The following is a 19,854-nucleotide window of genomic DNA, read 5'->3' on the forward strand; positions in this document are numbered from 1 at the left end:
AAAGACACGTTTATAATATTTTTAAAAACATGCTATAATAGAAAATATCTAATTTTTATCAAACTGTATTTATCAGAGCTAAGAACTCTCATCATAAAAGCATTCAGGCATCACAGGCATCTGGGTACAGACTTGTAATCCCAGAATTTAGCAAGCAGAGGCAGAAGGATTACAAATTTGAGGCCAGTCTGGTCTATATAGTCAGCTCTTCTTATAAAATTGAGAAGAACAGAACAAGATAAACCCAGGAGGTTCATGTCTGGCTATATATCCTTAAGTGTAAGCACAGAGTCATATTCCTTGTGTGAAAGTGGAATATCACATGTTGACTTAAAACAACCTTCGCATGAAAAAAAAATCTCCCTAAATCACAGTGGTCTCCAGAATGGATTCAAGAATATCATTAGCTCTACTGTAGAAATTAACAATGGATACATTTCTGGAAAGTGCTATCTATTCATCTCTCATAACATTCACCTTTCCATCTGACAAATCTCATCTACTTCAGTGAGAAATGGCTGGTATGCTCCTTTGAGAAAATCTTCAAGAATGGATTTGATGTTTATGAACCCAGTCTCTCTCTTAATTTTTACTTTTGTGTGTATGCGTGTGTGTGTGTGTGTGTGTGTGTGTGTGTGTGTGTGTGTGTGTGCGCGCGCGCGCGCGCGTGCGCGCGCGCACGAGCGCATATGCATGCAGGTTGTCCATGCACTTGTGTGAACATAAATGTGGAATGGGACTCTTCACTTTTTGGTGACAGGGTATGGTGGTTCACTTTGATTTTTTTCCCCTAGAATTCCACCTAGAATTATCTGATTAGGAGTCTCAATGATTGCTTATATAGTGTTTGCCTCTGGGAATGTCTGTGAGAGATTGTGAGAGATTGTCTTGATTACTTTAATTGATGTGGAAAGACTCAGCTCATAAGTGAACATCTTTCCTTGGGTTTGGGTCCTTTTTATCTGCTCTTGGCTGTGGATGTGATGTGGATAGATGTTTTAAGTTCTTGTTTCCTTGATACCCCCCTAACCCCCCCCCCCCCCCCCCCCCCCCCCCCCCGCCATGGTGGACTGTGACCTGTAGCTGTGAACAAAAAATAAACACTTTATCCTTTAAATCACTTTTCAGTGGAATATTTTATCATATCAGGAGAAATGAAACTAGAATACAGGGTTTCTCACTGAATAGGGAGCTTGTGAATTCAGCTAGACTAGTTGGCCAGCAGGGCCCAGAGATCCTTCTGTTTCTGCCTCCTCAGAATTTTCGTTTAAGCATGCACTAGCATGCTCTGCTTTTGTATGTGCATACTGGGGAATCAAACTCCAGTACTCATGTTGGATGGCAACCATTCCCAGCCCTTGAATCCAGATTTTTGAATTAGATTACTCAGTTCCACACCTGAGCATTAGCCTCTGACTGTGGGAACGTCACTTTATACCTGCACTCCTTGCCCATCTATGAGATGGGATAATTATTTAAACACCATATGGGTTTCTTAGATATTTTAAACCGGTGAACATTCAGGAATTACTTAAAACAATTACTGGCCACTTGTTTAGGCTTACTCATCTATATGGGAAGTACATAAATCAAGTAAGTCATTAATAGGTTAATAAAATAAAATAGGGCAATTTCTCAATAAATAAAGTATGAACATTATTATTCAACAATAGGAAATCTTGTAAAATATACAGTTGTAGAAATGTCTCGTGGTGCCTTTCAGTATTTAAACTCATAGTTAAACAAGGCCCTTCAAAGAAAGCATAGACTCACTGGGAATGGTACTCAGTCCCTTTTGTAATAACCACAAAAATATTCTCATCGTGGGTGGGTGAGATGCCTCGGCAGGTGAAAGTGCTTGTCACCAAGACTGATAGTCCGAGTTTTATACCCACATGATAAAAGGAAAACTGACTCCTAAGATGTTATCTTGCCTCCACATGCATGCCATGGAACTCATATGTATGTGTGTGCTCACCTCTGCCCCACCCAAGAAATAAATAAATGCATGAATGTTATTAAAATGTTAGTTGTTTTTGTTGTTGTTTTTAATTCACCAAAGAGCTGGAAAAAGTAGGTTGCAGTGTTTTAATGGCCACATAATCTGGGACATTCCCATCACTAGTGTGGGTTAGGTCAAACCTATTATGCTTTTGATTGTAAAAATCATCTTTGAAGAAGTATGCTTCTAGAGCATAAGCATTGCTGTGTCCTTTTTAGCCACCAGGCATTGCTCTTTCAGTCATATCTTACCGAGGCTCTATAAAGGGAAGTAAATGCTTTTTTTTCTTCTTGCAATTGCTGACCTTTACAAGGATTTCTTAGGATAATTCCAAGGCAGACTCACAAAGGTGTCTCTTTATGATTAAACTGTTTTGTTAACTGGGGACAGAGTCCACTATGGCTATGTGCCAGGCTTTTCGTATATCTGCTTTTTATTTGAATCTTCACTTTTTGTGTTGTTTTGCCTGGGGCAGTGTGAAGTGATGCCGGCCTGGAGTGCTTGCTGCTTTGGGAAAGGCTTGTTTACTTGAGTGCTGAGCCACCCTTGCCCATTTCAGTGTTACTAATACAACACTAATGTTGTCACTAAATCACAAAAATGTCCGGTAAAAACCGATGCAGAAAGAGTGTATAGATATTCAGCAATTATCTGAGGCTAATAATTTCTGTTTATGGAAGAACAAATAAAACCTAAGTGATTCTTTTAAAACAGTACATTTCAACTGAAATGTATGCCAACGTGTTTTGCTCTTAAGTGATGAAAAATTGCACTAGAAATTGTATGTATAACATAACTACTTACTTGTTTTCCTAATACAATTATATTATAACTCTAATATAACTTAAAAAAAAAAGTGTTGGCCCATACTATTCACAAGAAATGCCTAACTCTGTAAAAGACAATACTAGAATTTTAAAAGTCAATGACATATCTACATTTAATGCCATATTATATAATTAGATTACCTATTTTTGTGACAGCATTGGAACAATGAGACTAATGTGAAAGGGGTAGATTTTACTGTTTTTGAAAATCTTTATTTCAAAGTGAGATTTGAAAGTATTTGAATGGGTGGATTAATTTCTTATTGGGAGCATAATTGTATTTATTCTTCTTAGCAGTGTGATGAAAAAGAGATTAGTACTATTATAGGTGAAGAGATATGATATATATATATATATATATATATATATATATATATATATAACTAAAAATTAAGATAATCCCATGATTAGATATTCTTAACCCACATTCTTCATCATTCCATTATACATATTGCCTGCTGAAAGTCTGTCTTCATCATTATTATAGACAGTCATCATCAGTAGATGAACATTCAGGATAACATTACATCTTAACCAACTTTTAATTAATTCCATAGTAAAGAAAGAAAAGAGGAAAAATGAGGAAGTTGAAATCCACATGTAATTTTCATTTTTCAATTTTATGAAAATTTCTAGCAAAAAATTTAAAAATATATGATGGAAAAAAATTTGTAAAACCCAGCTGAGAAACTTAAATGTGTGTTAGATAATATCAAATTCCAATATCACTGGGCATTAAAATTGGTCTAGGTTTTTGTAAGAGGACTTTTCGACCTTCTTATTGTAATAAATCATTTACCTTGAAGGTAATAGAATGTGCCATCAGTTTAATGTGGCTCTTGGAGTGACCCTGGGCTCCAGTACTAGTTGATAATATTACAGTCAGCCTTTCATATCACACTCTCCACTTCTTATCTTTATGATAGAAATGTTGAAGAACTTAGCACAGTGCTGTAACAAGAAATGCTTGCTCAACACTAACCTTAAACGTTTAGTAGAAACTCAATATGATATAGTGGTTTTCAAAAATGTTTTATGCCTCTTGGAATACTCCTTTGGAGCTCACCATAAAAACAAAAATCCTTATGTTTATTTCTTGATGACATCAGTATCGGAGTTATTCACTAAAACTCAAATTTCCATGAAAAGATAGTTACTCATTCAGTTAATGAGAGAACTCCTTATCTACACTAGGAAATCCCTTCAGGATTTGCATAAGAGGAATTCAGGAAGCAGTTATAAAGAAGGACACTCTCAGGAAAATTGGAAAATATGGTTGCCGTAGATTACATAACAGTTAACTTACACCATTGTGCTAGACCTGCTCCAAACATAGTCGTAATGTGTTGGTAACATGGAAGTTGAGAATGCCAAAGAAAATACTGTGAATACTGCAGTGAAATATTGCTGAGTTCTTGATGACTTATCAATACCAACCTCCTCAAAGAAGTTGAACTGCCATAATTTGTCCTTCTCTTTTAGTTATGGTTAAGTGATATCCTCAAAGTACCTTGCCACACATTCTTTCAAAGACAATATTAGTAAATTGTGTGTGTTCCAACACCAGAAACTCAAAGAGAAAAGGAAAAGTATAGAGAAGTATGACAATCAAGAGATGGCAGTCTGGTTCTGGGAGTACCCTAAACTGTGGAGGCCAGTGTCAACATAATGGAGTCTAAAGATTAAGAGACCTGTCACAATAGTCCACAGTCACCATGCAGATAGCCCTGTTGAGCTCATCTCATTTCTGATTGGATGCTCCTGTGCTGCACTGTAAGAAAGAATGAAAAGCAGAACGGTGTTCCCAGGGTACTTTCTGAATCACCCTAATATGAACATGAATTATGGAAATGTCATTGAGAAAGGCAAATATACTTCCTCTCTGGGGAAAATTATAGTCCTAATGTCACAATAACTTCATAACTTTGCAAATACAAAACCTAGCATACAATTAGAAGAAAAAAATAAGCCAAACCAGGCATACAAGGTGATAAGTAGCCTGCACAACAACAAAAAAGCAAAAAATAGCCCACAACACCAAACTGAAACTACAGAACTGCTGAGCTGTCACAACTATAGGAATGTTAGAGAGGATCATGTGACATTTAAGCCAACCAAAGACATGGTAGACTGGTAAAATGTACAAAAGGAGCCAAATGAATAAGGCAAAGGAGCAAAGAGAAATGAACCTAGCCAGGTATGGTGGTGCACACTTTTAGTCTCTGCACTTAGGGGTCATAGGCAAGTGGATCTCTATGAGTTACAAGCTAGCCTGATCTATACAGTGAGTTCCAGCCAGCCAGGGTTACAACTATTAAATAAAGACAATGAGTTTGATAGACTGTAAGAAAGGGTACATGGGATAGGTTGGAGGGACGTGTCAGGTATCCTGAATAGTAAATATAGCAACTCTCTCTCTCTCTCTCTCTCTCTCTCTCTCTCTCTCTCTCTCTCTCTCTCTCTCTCTCTCTCTCCCTCTCTCCCTTTCTCTCTGTTTCTCCCTTCCTTCCTCCCTCTCTGTCTGTCTGTGGATGTGTTTACATGAAGAGTATTATTTGGATGGAGACGCACTGCGTCAATCATTTTATCCTTTGCTTCATATGTTCCACTATAGGAAACTTGACACTGCTTCAAAGGCACCACCATACTGGTCAAGTGAGCCTGTGACCCCTAGGTGTGGGATAATTGCCACCACAAAATATTTTGTGAGAAAAAATCCCTGTCAGTGCTAAACAGCAGTATGGAAATTACTCAAGAGGGAAGTGCATTTTTAAAAGTAGGATAATTCGTAACTGAAATATTAACTGTAATAAATATGCCAGTATGAACCTTGATGTATCCATTTGGACATTTTCCACATCCCATGAGGCTAGCCTAATACCAATTAAAGCATCACAGATTGCTATTATCTTCCTGCATTATTATTTTCATGAATTAATTTTGTCTTAAAAACCAGACCTTTTCCAAATGAGAATACATTTAAATATCTGAGGTACAAAAGTGAAGTTGAATGTCAGGACCCATAGCTATCTATAATTTCAAATTCTAAAAATACAGAACTGTGGGAATAATGCTGGAAAAATTAATAGCTGAGAAAGTGGCCTTTGGGGTCACCTGATCATGCCTCTAGGTGTTTATAGAGAATCCAAATAATAGTTCTATTTCTTTCTGAAGCTGCTTATCACTTTTGTTGATATATATATATATATATATATATATATATATATATATATATATATATATATATTATATATATCCATTCATTAATTTGTTCATTGATTTACCCATATACATATCCATCCATGTTTTAATCTTTCATTTGAGAAAGGGGTCATTTAAATGCCTGGAATACTGATTAGTCATGAAAAAGAAGTATGTGTTAATGTACTTGCTTTACAAGAGTTCACAGCTCTTAAATCATCTTATGATAGTGAAAGATGCCTAAAGTGTGGATAAAGTTCTGAAGATATGGATCATGAAGCTATCTCATTTTTAGGGTTTTAGATCAAGCACAGATGCTTAATGTGCCTTAAGACAGAGATGTAATTGGAGAGTATTAAATGTGTACCTGTGAAGGCTTTGGGAAGAAAGGCCAATGAAACCAGTGGGATGCTCTAACACTGAAGGATTTTCTGTTTCATAGCTTCAGATTTCTTTCTGTTGTATGACACCATTATAGACTTTCCTTTTTAGGTGATGGTGGCTTCATCAAGAGACAAGAGAAATCAAGGAGTTAATGCACATATACAAACCAGATGCACCAGTCCTTGATTAAGATAGTGATGGTGGAACTGGTAGTTGGGATCAGATTTGAAAGGGGGAAAATGTGTGGGCAGTAGTGATGTTCTTAATAGGGATAGATGGAATTAAATAATATTTGACCAAAAAAAAACCCCCAAAAAACAAAAAACAAAAAACCATGGTTTTGAACAATGTAAAGGAAAAGGAGCATTGGGAAGACGTGAGTGGTGCATTTCTCCCATTTCTGGGCTTTTTCTAAAAGGTTTGAAACTCTCCTGCATTTCCCTGAGTTTCACCCTTTGTCATCTGCCACTGGCATCCCCTGTGGTGTTGGCACTGCCACGTATTCTGGTGATCTTGGCTCTGGTGTGTCTGGATAAAGTCAAGTATTCTTGACGGGTGATCAGTGCTCAGAAGTTCTGCCCCACCCTGCACATTTGCCTTAATTGCACATTTTCTAATTTGATAAGGAGAGGCTAAAGTTAGCAATAATGACAAAAGAAATGTTTTCCTTGTTCAGAAATGGAAAATTCTTCTTAATTTGTAAATTATCTTTAATCTCTATTATGCCATGATTAGTCTACATGATTAGTCATTTCTCTACATAAATTTTATCTCATCTGTCCTCTTAAAAAATCATGTAGACAATGTTGTATTTTGGTTCATTCTATCACAACCCCTCTGTTTTCTGATGCCAATGACTAGCATCACCTTATATGATTTATTATATTATTTATTATGAATAATAATACTGTGTTTTCTCAAATTATTATTCAAGTTACTTATTTTGATATATATATATATATATATATTCTTTGGAGGGAAGCATGCATAAAGAAACCTTTGAAAGCCTATATCTATAAATTACTGCTGAAAATGTCATGGATATTATTCAGAGTGTTCATGGGGATCATAGGATTAATTATGAGTTAAAAGATGTGAAGTTGGCTTGAAAAGCAAGTACCTATAGGTGGCAAATTTAAGGATTAGTGAAAAGGCTTGATCACTTTTACCTTCCTTAAAGTGTGAATGATCCCAGTTTATGCATCAGCAAGTTATAAATCACTGCAGGCATTGATGTTCAGATAAACCCATGAATGGTTATGACTACAAATATGAAATCTTAGGATTCTAACTGAGTAGTACCATCTAATGTTTCTATGATTCTTTGACACTTAAATGTTAGAATACTTACCTGTTGAAATCTTTGTTCTTTCTTGCTTGTATTCAATGAAACTTTTTTCTTTGGTTTGTGCAGAATGTCTCTCAACCTGTTCCCAAGGAAAACTTACAATCCCTGTTGAAATTGCTTATAAAAGCTGTTTAAGTTAGCCCTACTCATTGTATGAGTTCTGCATTTATAACCTGCTAAGAGCAATAGAGAACTATTCCCACTGTGAGCTTTGTTAGAAGCAAAGGACATTATTGTCTTGTTGTCCCTCTACGATTGTTAAAATGTTCCCTTTCTCCCAGCTTTGAATCCTGTGATAATCTGTTCAACAGTGGAGTGCCTGACATGTGTTTGTTCCTTAGGCAAACGTGTAAAACTCTTCAAGTTGGAATGGAGAAGTAGAAAGAGAAGCTTTCTGCTGTGCCTGATGACAGTTTTTGATTTTCCACATTCAAAATTATTCTGGCTCCATGCTGGAGCAGTAGTTATGGCGATTCCTAGTGTTGGTCGGATTCTGAGGAAGGGCCAGAAGTTTCCTTGAGAAGTAAAGATTCAAAACAACTCCAGAAATGAGCGCCTATCTCCGTTCATTTCTCACAGAGCAGCAGGTGTGTACCCCATGTGAACAGGGTGAACTGTGACCTACTCTTGCTTATGGCTACTGTTAGCTTTCCAGGGGCTTGATTTCAAAGGAGACAGCAAAATTGGTACAGTTTTACAGATCAGAGGGCAAAGAACTGACTCCACAGTTAATAAGAAAGCAATGAAATTTTTTTAATTTAAAAAAAATGGGAAGAAGCATTGTTTTTTGAAGTGGCTCTCAAAACCCACAGGTTGGATGTTGCACCTAGAATAAGACAGTATTTTGCCATTGGTGAACCATGCTGTCACCACCAGTGGCTGTGCAGTGCCACTTTCCTTGGAATTGGAAAGAAGTATAAAACCCCTGTATTTTCCTGAACATCTGTTGGTGTTCAACCTGCCTATTATTTGTAAATTTGCATGAAGAGCACTGAGCCAACAGGCATTCACTTAATCTCCATTAACCAAATCCAGACAGACTTCTTACCCAATCTATTTAACATTGAAAGCTATGCTAGCCCTACCATAAAAAATTATTCACACACACATACATACACACATATTTGTATATATATGTATACTCTCTCTCTCTCTCTCTCTCACTCACACACACACACACACACACACACACACACACACACATACATGTACACACACATACACAAACATATATATAGTCAATACATCCCGCTTGTTAACCATTGTTGTCTATGATGTCCTTTCCTTCAGGGAAATGGATTTTAATTTTGCAATGTACAGAAGAAAGGAATTGAAAAATTATTACCACATATGGAATGATCATCACTAAACCTAATTGAATAGAAGGAGATGATAGAGCATGCTTTCCTTTGGGAATGTTCTCAAAATCTACTGACTTTGTCGGTCCACAAGTCACACCAGGTCTTGTCAATAAGACAGCACCATGTTATTTATTTGGACAGGTGTTCCAAGGGAAAAAATTTACTGAAAGCCGTTTCATTTGTAACTCAATCCAACTGGGAAGTTAAGAAAAAATGTTCTGAGCAATCCCAAACCACTATAAAGGATGCCTTCAATTCTGGTTCTTTTCAAGTTCCACTAGCTACACACTCATCTTGGAGCACAGTTTGTACCTTACTTTGACCCCCATTTACTTTTGCTGTAGTGAAGCTGAAATTGTTGAGGAGTATAGTTCTTGACTAGCCTTAAAATTTAGGCTAATACTTTTCTGCAGGAAGTAGGTAAGAACTATCCATTCAAATTATTCTATATAAATGAGAGGTGAATCCTAAAAAACAAATGTAATATCTAATTTGGCAGGTGAAGCACATTCCAACTGAACTAAGGAAAAAAAAAATCTCATGGTCTCTAAACTGTGCTGGAATATGTAATTCATATCTTTAAAAAAATCCACCCAGATTATCTTCAGGTATTATTTTCCTGTCTTGAAATAGTTTTTAACTTCCTATGATATCCATCCTTATCCTGATTGCTTCTAACTATTATCTAAACTTGCTAATTTTCTTTGGTGTCTGTGTTCCACCGGCAACAGAGTGTACAAGTTGGGGGACCAGAAGTAGAAGGACATCTTTTCCTAACAAATTCTAACAAATGCCAGAGGCATTTACTAGGTACCCAAAGACAAAGCGAGGAGTGGTTCATTTAACAGCAAATGCCAAACTGAGGATGAGCTGTCTGTTCCTGAAGGGAGAGAAGTTCTCTAGAGGCAACACAAACACTCATCTGCTTCCATGAACTATGTAGGAGGGTTCGAAGTTCTAAGAAATAGCAAGAGTCCATCTGTTCAGAGGATTCCATTCCAGTAAAGGTCTTCATTTGCTCAGTGTGCAGGCCTCAGATGTTTTCTCCATGAAAAGAGCTCCCTTGTCTTGCACTGATACAACATAATAATTGCACCTTGTAGACAATAAAATACAGAGTGGCAATGCCACTGCTGAGTTTAGGGTGTCAAGGTGATGATTTAATCCTATTTGTAAGTCAGACTCTTAACAAGCATCTTTCTGAAAGGGGAATTAGGAACTCTGTCCAAGTGACAATGTTGGCAGCTGGGAATGCGACAAACTCAAGAGATTGTAAAGTTAAAAACTAGCAGGCAGCAATGGTGGTGTAAAACTCTGGTATCTGTGCCAGCAAGAAAAGGCTGTCTCAGCTCATCTAGTGCCGTGACTCTCTGCTGGAAGTGCAGAGGACTGGATGCCACATTCAGGGACTCTTCACCCCTCTTCTTCCACGGAAGCTCACACTAACGGGATTCGTTAGTTATCTGTAGTTGTCTGGAATACTCTGTGTTATCTGAAATGACTCCTTTTCTAGTTACCTAGGCCCACCAAAATTTCAAAACTTTGGTGAAAAGACGAACTGAAAGTAGTTCAAGGTCCTTTAGTAGTCATGCTGACTCTTGTGGACGTACTGGAATGACAACCTTCTATTGCTAGACAGTAAAGCAAATATCAAGACTGGTTGAGCACCAGAGTTCTGTGGAAGAAAAAGTAGTCTGTGGTATGAACATGCAGTGATGATCAGAGCTATTGATGCCACATCTATTACTATGGGAGTAAAATATACAGTTAATTTTAGTTATATGCAAATGAGTACACTTATGAAAACAATTCATTGGCCGCTGCCTTGTAGTGGCTTGTCTATACCTGGAAGCTATCTGCATAGCTTGTAACCTTGCCAGGCAGGTGTCTTTCATTTTATGATACCTTATTGTATAACATGCTTTGTGATAGAGTGAATATGTCCATGTACAGTTATGACCAAATTAATGGCAGCTCTTCTCTAGCTTAAATGAAAAAAATCTGTTACTGTGGGATAACGATGCTTTAATTGCGCACTTAGTATACAGATAGCGAAACTCGTGAGAGCTACATTAAAAAAAAATCATTTGCAGTGAGCAGCCGCTCTATTCCAAGGAAGGAAAAGTTCATTCACATCAGCACTTAAGATTATGAAGGCATTCTGCAGTTCCTTGTGCCTTTCTTTACTGAGCAGGCTAAATTTGTTGGCATCTTAGTATAAAATGGTGTCTATTTGGGATGTTATTAAGAAGCTATTATAAAGGTTGGACACCGATTGCATTTAAACCTGCTGTTTGGTCACGGAAATACTACCACACTTTCTTGCCTTCTACTTGCTTAAGTAAAGAATGTTCATTAGTATAAAAATAAATGTTTTGCTAATAACATGGGTATTTTAGTGAAAACGTAACTCCCTTTGAAATGAAATTGATTCCACTGCTCAAATACACCGTCTCCCATTAATGTGTGTATGTGACTCATCCTATAATGACAAGGATATAAATGGTATTCCGAAGTGCTCCATAACAAGATTTTAATAACTATGTTACAGAAAAGCATATGTTATTCTGTAAATGGCAGGAGATTCACATTGATGCTGTAGCGACTCGGAAATGATTGCACAAATTTACACAGATTGCAAACTGAAAAAAAAAAACAAAAAACAAAAAACCAACAACCAAGGGGTAGACTAGTGTTCAATTAAAGAATAACAACATCAGAGTAATCCTGATACAGCAGGACATCTTCACATCTGCATTTCGCTGTTGAATAATCATGTTTCAGGTTTTATTCCTGGATAAAGTATGGCCTTGATTTCCTAGGTACCTGTCCCGTATGCAAAGTCTCATGGATGTTGGCTCATAGAAAACACAAAGAAGGAGGGACAGAAAGATGGGAAAAAAGAATTTGAGAAATGCATAATATATGCCTGGTTACAGTAGAGAGACAGAATTCACTGTGCATACAGATGCCTCACCATGTTTTTTTTTCTCTCAGTAACCACTGAGTCCAATTAGTGCTTGCCATAAGCACATGGATGTAGAATCAATTACCCAAGCAAGGGCACTGTTAAGACACATACATTTGAGTACTGATAGTTACAATGCAGATGCTATTGAGTGCCTGACTCTGTCTTTAGCCTGGGCCTGCCCTTCTTATCTCACTAACTATGATGCACAGGTTAGGGGTGATTGCTCTCACAACACTAACCACCCGCAACTGTTTTTAGCCCGTGTCTATACTTGTTAGCTCATGGCCATAGAATGAAAATGCTAGAGGCCTGATCTCTACCTGGAATAATTTTGAACCATCTGCAGAACTGATCATTGGCCCCAGGCAGCCTGATGCCACAGATCAACCTTTCAACCATTGTTTTGTGTCAACTTGTCTGAAAAGACATTGTTTTACCTACAGCTATCAAAAAGTGTGAAATTCTTGATATATGACATTTAAAGGCAATATTATTGAAAGAGTCAATTGCAAGGTGAGTTACTATAAGAAATCAAAAAAATTAACCCCAATGCAGTCAATATTTCTAGATTAAAAAAAAAGGAAACAGTAACACTGCTTGATGGGAGTTCTAAGACTTTTTGTGTCTTGTTTGGAAATTATCATTATTACCATCTGCTAATTTTTAAAATGCATTTTCTGAGATGGGCTCTTTGCAAGGGTATGTAATATTATATAAGTATATAATGTACATAATATTAGATAATAATATTGTTCTAAAATTATACATGGGAAGATGAAGGTTCATGCAGTTTAAATAATGTATGTAGTCCCATGGTGTTTGATAGCCAAAGGGGCTGGATTTGAACCCAGAATCTGCCTGCAGAGGTCACGCTACTAACATTGTGTCTCTCCCCAGGCTTGTCTCCCACTTATTACCTAGTCAGCAGAACTTGGGAGGAAAGGATATTTACACATTTATGAACATAATCCTATTAAGAATTTTCTAATTCACTTTTACAATTGGAGAAAGAAAAGATTTAAATGTCCTTCCAGTGTTCAATTTGAAGAAAAATTAAGGATGTTTCATAATGATCAAAGCATAAGGAACAAACAGCATAAAAATAACAGACTTTACTTATTCCAGATTTAGCTAGTATCTCATGCGTTGCTCACTGATTTTATTTTCTTAGTTCAAATTGGTGAATAGATTCGATACACATATGTGAGACCCTGAAGCTATCTGGAATAGATTTTTTTTTTTGGACTAGCATACCTGGATGCTTCAGTTCTAACACTTATGTTTATTGTTATCACATTAGCTTCTTCATCCTTCTGAAACACTTAAGCATAGTTGTGCTTGGTACAGGGGAAGCAATTCCTGTTATTAGTACTATTTTTGAATTTACAATGGGTTCATCTGTCCAGCAGCTGAATGTAACGTGCCAGCTGCTAGGCAGAAAATAAGGTTGCGTGAAGAACAGCTGTATGAAACATGACTTCCTCAAAAGCAGATGTACTGAAGAGTGATGAGAGTATGTGATACTGAGGTAAAACTAGGGTTATTTCTCTGTATCCTACATGAATGTTGCATCTGTAGCCCTGGGATCAAGAAGGCAGACTGCATCATAGGAACAACCTAGATTTTTGCTCTCCTGAAACCACCTGGCATAGTTGCTGAAAACTTGAAGATCTCCTTAGAAAGTGAAGACTTTACTGCTTGACATTTTGTGAAAAATAAAATTTTCATGTAAACTGTTGTATTTTACTTCTATAAATAGGGTAATGTTCATAGGGTGTATTAGTAACATTTCCTTGTTAAAATGTGGGATTGTATAAATATTACGTAAGCAACTCTTACATGTTAGAACATTCCATTTTGTAGTTTACAGCAAGTGAGATGGTGTCTTCACCTACCAGTGAGCCAGAATTTAAGGTTGGTCACTTGAATGTCTTCAGTGAGCCTAGAAATTATTATTAAACAATTGATTTCTTTGCTTAGTTAATGATTTATTTTTAAATATCATTTGAATTGTGCTTATTTGGTAATTTAAATTGGAGACAGTATATCTATACCCAGAATCATGTTCTATCTCTAAGATAATATATTGGAAAATATTTGAAAATTTGTATTTGGTTCTACCATCATATTTGGTATGAAACTAGATGATCCCAGAGGGTATATTGACACATGCTCATGTGCTCAGTTTATACTATGTTGAAAATGGGCATCTGTAGCCCTCACACTTAACTCAATTTCTATCACAATACTTTTTCCACTCAACTTTTTTCAATTTCTCTTCTTCAGATTTATGCATTAGGACAATTTCACATTTAAAACTGTTATTTCATGGAGTGGCAATGCTGGCAAAACTGTGTGTTTGCATAGACATGACAATGCCCAGTTCTCACAGAAGAAGTTGACAATATCGTCTGCATTTGATATGTGAGAACACTGAGAGGGATAAAGTCTGAAAGTAACACACAGCCTGGGGCATATCCCTACCACACTGGCTTATATCCGGTGTCACATGTCTAACTGTAGTGTGTCCTAATCAAATAGCTAGAACGATCAAGTCTAAAACAGACTATCCACTGTCATCAGATACTAGAAATTATTTTACTCAATACTCAAAAAGGGATTAAACTAAGAATATTATACAAAGCATGAATGTGAGAAAATTGCTTTTGTTAGTTTCAGTCCATGCTTAAGATAATTCTTATTTTCTGCAACTACTTTTAAGTTTATGTTTTTAGTGTTTTTAGCTAATATTTTAGCCAAGAGAAAAATACATTATAAAAATATGCATTTATAGTCTTGTGTATATGGATGATGTACTTACATGTATCATGTATTTATATGTCCGCATGAATATTTATATATATATATATATATATATATATATATATATATATGAATATAGACGAATGTGTATGTATATATACAGATGTACACATATAGACTTTCAGAGATGGAGGAAAATTGGTTTTATTTAAGGAGGCTTCTGATTTATTTTCAAAATCATATGAAAACAAAGCTTCAATTAATATGCAAATGGTCAAAAGAATCTTCCCAAGATTTTATGAACTAACAGGATCAAATGTTTACCCTATAATAAAGATATAATGATGAGTCTACCATAGAAACCGGCCAGTGACACAGAGCTGGGCTGAAAGGTGCTGAGGACTCCCCCTGCTCTTGTGTCTTAGGGGGTACACATTCCTGCTTCTTGTTCACCTCCAGCATTCTGCCTCATTCCTTCATCTCCCCTCTAAAACTAATCATCTGTTCTCTGTCAGTCTTTTCCAACACTTCTTTACCTTTTCTGTTATTTCAACACCAGTTGAAAATATGACAAATATGGTCAAATATGAAAAATTAACGAATATGATTCCCATGTTATATTTATATTTATTCAGTTTTCTGGCTAGGAAAAACAAATTTCAGAAAACATAGGTGGACCTTTCCCAGTTAGTGGTAGTCAGAGATTATGTTATGTAGAGTTTATGGATAAATGTTATTATGAAAATACTTTTTCCCACAGCGATCAACCATCACCATCAGCATCTATGACATAATGTCTCTAGAAATAATATTTTCTTCCCTCTTCCTTCCTATACCTACTTTCTGGGAGTCCTTTGCAGACTGGGTAGAATGCCACTGAATGGCAAACAAACTCTTGAGACTCCCAAGTCCTTCCCCTGATGTTTCTACCTTCCTTAATCTGTGTAATTCAGCAAGCCCTTTCGGTTGTAACCCTGAGTATAAGAAGAGCAATGGGAGAAATGGATTTGACCACAAGACTAAATCAACATAGCTCCCCTTGAGTTTCAAAAAGATTTCTAATTTTCCAAGTCCTTATTTATAGTATAACACGAGATTAACCATAACAAAGTCAAGAGTTATTTTATTATTAATTTATTATTTTCATTTTTCATAGCAGATCACAAAACAAAGTAAAATCAGCCTTTTTAAAAATTGTGTTATCCAAAGCTATGTCACTTAATGAAATAAAACCAATTATTCACATTGTTTTAAAATTTCACATTTTGTTATACCCACGGGTAGAGCATAACATTTTGGTTGCTATTGTAAAATACCCTGTCTGTTAGTAATGCAAAGTGAAGAGTGGATCAGCACAGCAGTGTCTTTTTTCCTGTATTTCTACATAAATGTAAATAATGTATTTACAACTTGTTCTTTTTATTTTGCCCCTGTATGTGTATTTTGGATAATAATATGTTTGGGTAATAATAAGCATGAAAATTTACTGTGAATTTTCCTAATAATTCAAATTGCATTAATAACACAGTCCATTTTATGAGAAGATCAGCACACTTTGAAATTTGGTAAACAATTACACTGTTTTTCATTCTTTATCTCCCTAAATACTTTTTTGTTCACACAAAGAAGTGATGTTTTTCAGAATATATTAAGGATTCTGATAGGGTCCCCAATTCCTATGCTCATTGAGAATGAGTTTTATAGAACAAGTCTCCAAGGGTTGAGTAAGCTGTGATTGTACTCCAGTGACTGAAGGTGTTTCTCCACAGAGGTTTACAGATTTTAGCTACCCTGTCTGCAGAAAGGAGAGGCCTCTCAGAATCATTCACTTTTCCAGATAAGGCAACTATTGTCAGTAGTGGTTGCGTTTGTCATAGTTGGAATCATTTGAAATAATGATGAAAGTTGTGTTAATAATATTGCAAAAAATGATAGAAGAAAAATATACATTTTTAAAAATAAGTTGGCAATGTGAACATGAAGGTCCTGGAGAATTCAGTGATGTGTTTGGTACAGTGAGTGCCAACTAGTAAGCATTAGTTACTATTTACTTGTCTCGAGATGACAGCTTTTATTATAAGGTACTCATTATATTTTCTTCTACCTTTCCAGGTAACCCATTAACCACACATAAATCAAGCAATCCTCAAGGCTGGGTTCATGGAGACACATGCATAGAAACTTGACTCCTGTGGCGATCTTGAAGATTTTTATACCTCTTAGTAGAGGGGCTTTTAAGCCTGTTTCCAAGGGATTACATGACTTGTTATCAGCTTCCTATTGAAACCAAGACTTTGCAAAAGTCTGATGTGAACTTCCTGTCCTGAAGACTTCATCAGCTGTGAACTGCTCCTGGCTTGTTGCACTTCTGAGGGAAGCAGACAGTGCTCTCCATGAAGCTGGTGCAGAGTTGGTGTTCTGGGGGTGACACCAGAGACTGCCATCTGTAGGGTTCCTGGCTTCAGCTGTGACTGTTCTTATTTCTGAAGCTGTCTCCCAAGTCCACTGTCCTGTCATGGATATGTTCCTGGGTCCTGTGTTCACTGTCGAGTAGGACTGTATACAGCTTTGATGACGTTTCCTTTGCGAACTCCTCTGGCATGGCGTAGACTGAGACAATTTTATTGGTATTCTAATCTTGAAACTCTGAAAGCCTACATTTTTTAACATCTTACACTTGCCTTGGTGAAAGGAATGGAAGCATTTCTCCATTGATAATGGTAATCATTGGCAAGTCACCATGATCTGAATACATCAATCATATAAGAATGTATAGACATGCTGACATGTTTCCCCAAGGCTAACCCATGACTGCCGCTTTCTGTCAGTTAAACTGATAGCAGTCAGGATTGGATTCCCATTCCCACTGCACAGTACTCTGTACCTCCAGCACACTTTCCCATCTAGTTCTTCATCATCTTTTTTTTTTTTTAAGTGTGCGTTCTTATTAATGTTTCCCTTTTCTTTCCTTTACAGAAATCATTAGTGTGTAGTCAAGTTAGTAGGTAGCCTTCCATTAAAAAAAAATGCCAGGGATGCATGTGCTTTTCTGACTTTTCATCACTTATTTTTATTATAGCATTTTCTTAAACTATCCTTTCTGTCTCATTTTAACATTGTCTCTTGCTCGATTCCAATGACTGCTTGAATGCTTATATATTTGTTCAGTCTGTGAGTAGAAAAAATTGTTCACTTTCCTTGATCTCAAAGGTCTAAAATATTTGCTTACTGTTTTTTTCCATTCAAATAATTTCTTAGGCCAGGTTTTTTTTGTCCATATCTTCTTAGCCATCTAAAACTTGTGATTTTTAGTTATTCAGGAGCGTCTTACAAATATTTAAAGGCCTTAAACATTGATTTACTTTTTTTTCTAAGTTGTTACAGAATGTATAATTTTATACTGCATTTATTTTGTTTCACTTGTGATATAGAAAGAGAAAGTAGTGGGTACTACCATGTAATAATAATACCATGTAAACCTGTAGTTTGAAGAAATGTAAAGGCAAGGATTTTTCCATATCTTAATTACTTCAGCTTGATCAAAAGATGCTTCACAGATTATCCTATTAGATGGTCCATCATTTTGGTAGAAGAGTGAAGGTATTTTGAACTTCTTGTACTTCTAAAATTCACTGACAAGACCAGTTAACCTTACTTTGGTTTCTAGGATGGAGGCTCACATGTTCTAGAGAATTTGTGTGTTAGTCTGTAACAATATTGAAAGATTCATTAACCATACCCTTTATTGGGAAGAACAACTAAAAGTGTAAAATCTGTTAAAAATTAAATTGGAAACCTATACTTTTAAATACTGAGCTGAAGTCAACTGCCTCATGAATATGTGGAATGAAATGATTCCTGCCTCCCTTTTAATTGAGCATAAAACTGATTGAGTGGTTCCAAGTGGGTTGTGCAATGGGTCAAGACTACACAGAGTCAAAATGAAAGGAATAACAGTTGTGCTGGATTTTCTATGTCAAACAAAATATCATTAATTTCTTTGGAATAAAATGAAAAACTATATCATTTTGGACATTATGAATTTATCCTGGGTTTGTTTGAAACTATGGATCATGCTTCTCGTTTTGAAAACTTTGTCATTTAAAACAGCGCTGGAAATTCTGTATTATATAAAAGTGTAATACATGCGTATCAATAGAAAAATAAATGGAATTTCAAATATATGAACTAGATTATTCCCAGTAGATTAATGTTGTGACTATTCAGAAAAAGTGAATAAAATTGGAATATAAAATTGACTCACTTTCACAAGTACAGTTTGGAGAATCTGGTTTCTTGTATTCTATTTTAAAAGTACCTTAGTAACCAATACAATTCCAAATTTAGAAATAAACTGACAAATTCTTCAATCCTCTTTTAATAAAGTTCTGTGCTAAACTTTCAGTTTACATAAGGTTCCAATATTTGATCTGCTTCTTAAAAATCCATGAAATTGATACATTGGCACTTGTGATGGTCATCTGCAAATCAACTATGAACACAGATGCAAAATTTATCTCATAATGAAAGCTGTAAGCATAGTTTACCTTAGGAAATGCATTAGAGTAGAGCTAGCCATCAATATCATGTCTTTCACACCTTTGAAAATGCCTTTTTTTTTTCTGACCCTGTTTAAACTCACAAGGAGCTACAGAAGGTAACATAGGAGTCTCTTTGCCCTTTTCTCATATTTCCACCAGTGATAACATCTTTCAAAATCATAATACATTGTCAAAACACTGAAGTGCACTTTGGTGTAGTACTATGAGCTCCAAAGGAGGTTTATTCACATTCTTGGTCATTTTTCACATGAACCATGCATGTGTACTTTCATCTGTCTAAAATGTACTAGTTCCCTGTTACTGTAGGATACTGGAATATGCATTAGATGGGAAGGTGAGTATATAGACCAACAAGAGACTGGTTGTGACAATTCTGAAGTTCCTACTTTTAGAATAATATAACTTTATTTTACTTTTTGTAAATTTTTTGTTGTT

General features: G+C 36.0%; 1 protein-coding gene across 3 annotated transcripts in view; it reads left to right on the forward strand.

Annotated features, from left to right (window-relative positions):
* The window catches only part of Tafa2 (TAFA chemokine like family member 2), a 442,456-nt gene extending 423,229 nt beyond the window's left edge, over positions 1–19,227 (forward strand). For 2 of the 3 annotated variants that reach the window (XM_036170014.1, XM_036170016.1), the window contains one exon: positions 16,970–19,227. In XM_036170014.1, coding sequence (XP_036025907.1) covers positions 16,970–16,981 — 12 coding nt within the window. In that variant the 3' untranslated portion in view covers positions 16,982–19,227. Of the gene's footprint in view, positions 1–8,103; positions 8,350–16,969 lie in introns of all 3 variants that reach the window. The other variant, XM_036170015.1, reaches the window with a different exon arrangement.
* The last annotated feature ends 627 nt before the right edge of the window (positions 19,228–19,854 follow it).

This window comes from Onychomys torridus, chromosome 20, assembly GCF_903995425.1.
Source record: "Onychomys torridus chromosome 20, mOncTor1.1, whole genome shotgun sequence".
Classification (NCBI taxonomy): Eukaryota; Metazoa; Chordata; class Mammalia; order Rodentia; family Cricetidae; genus Onychomys; species Onychomys torridus.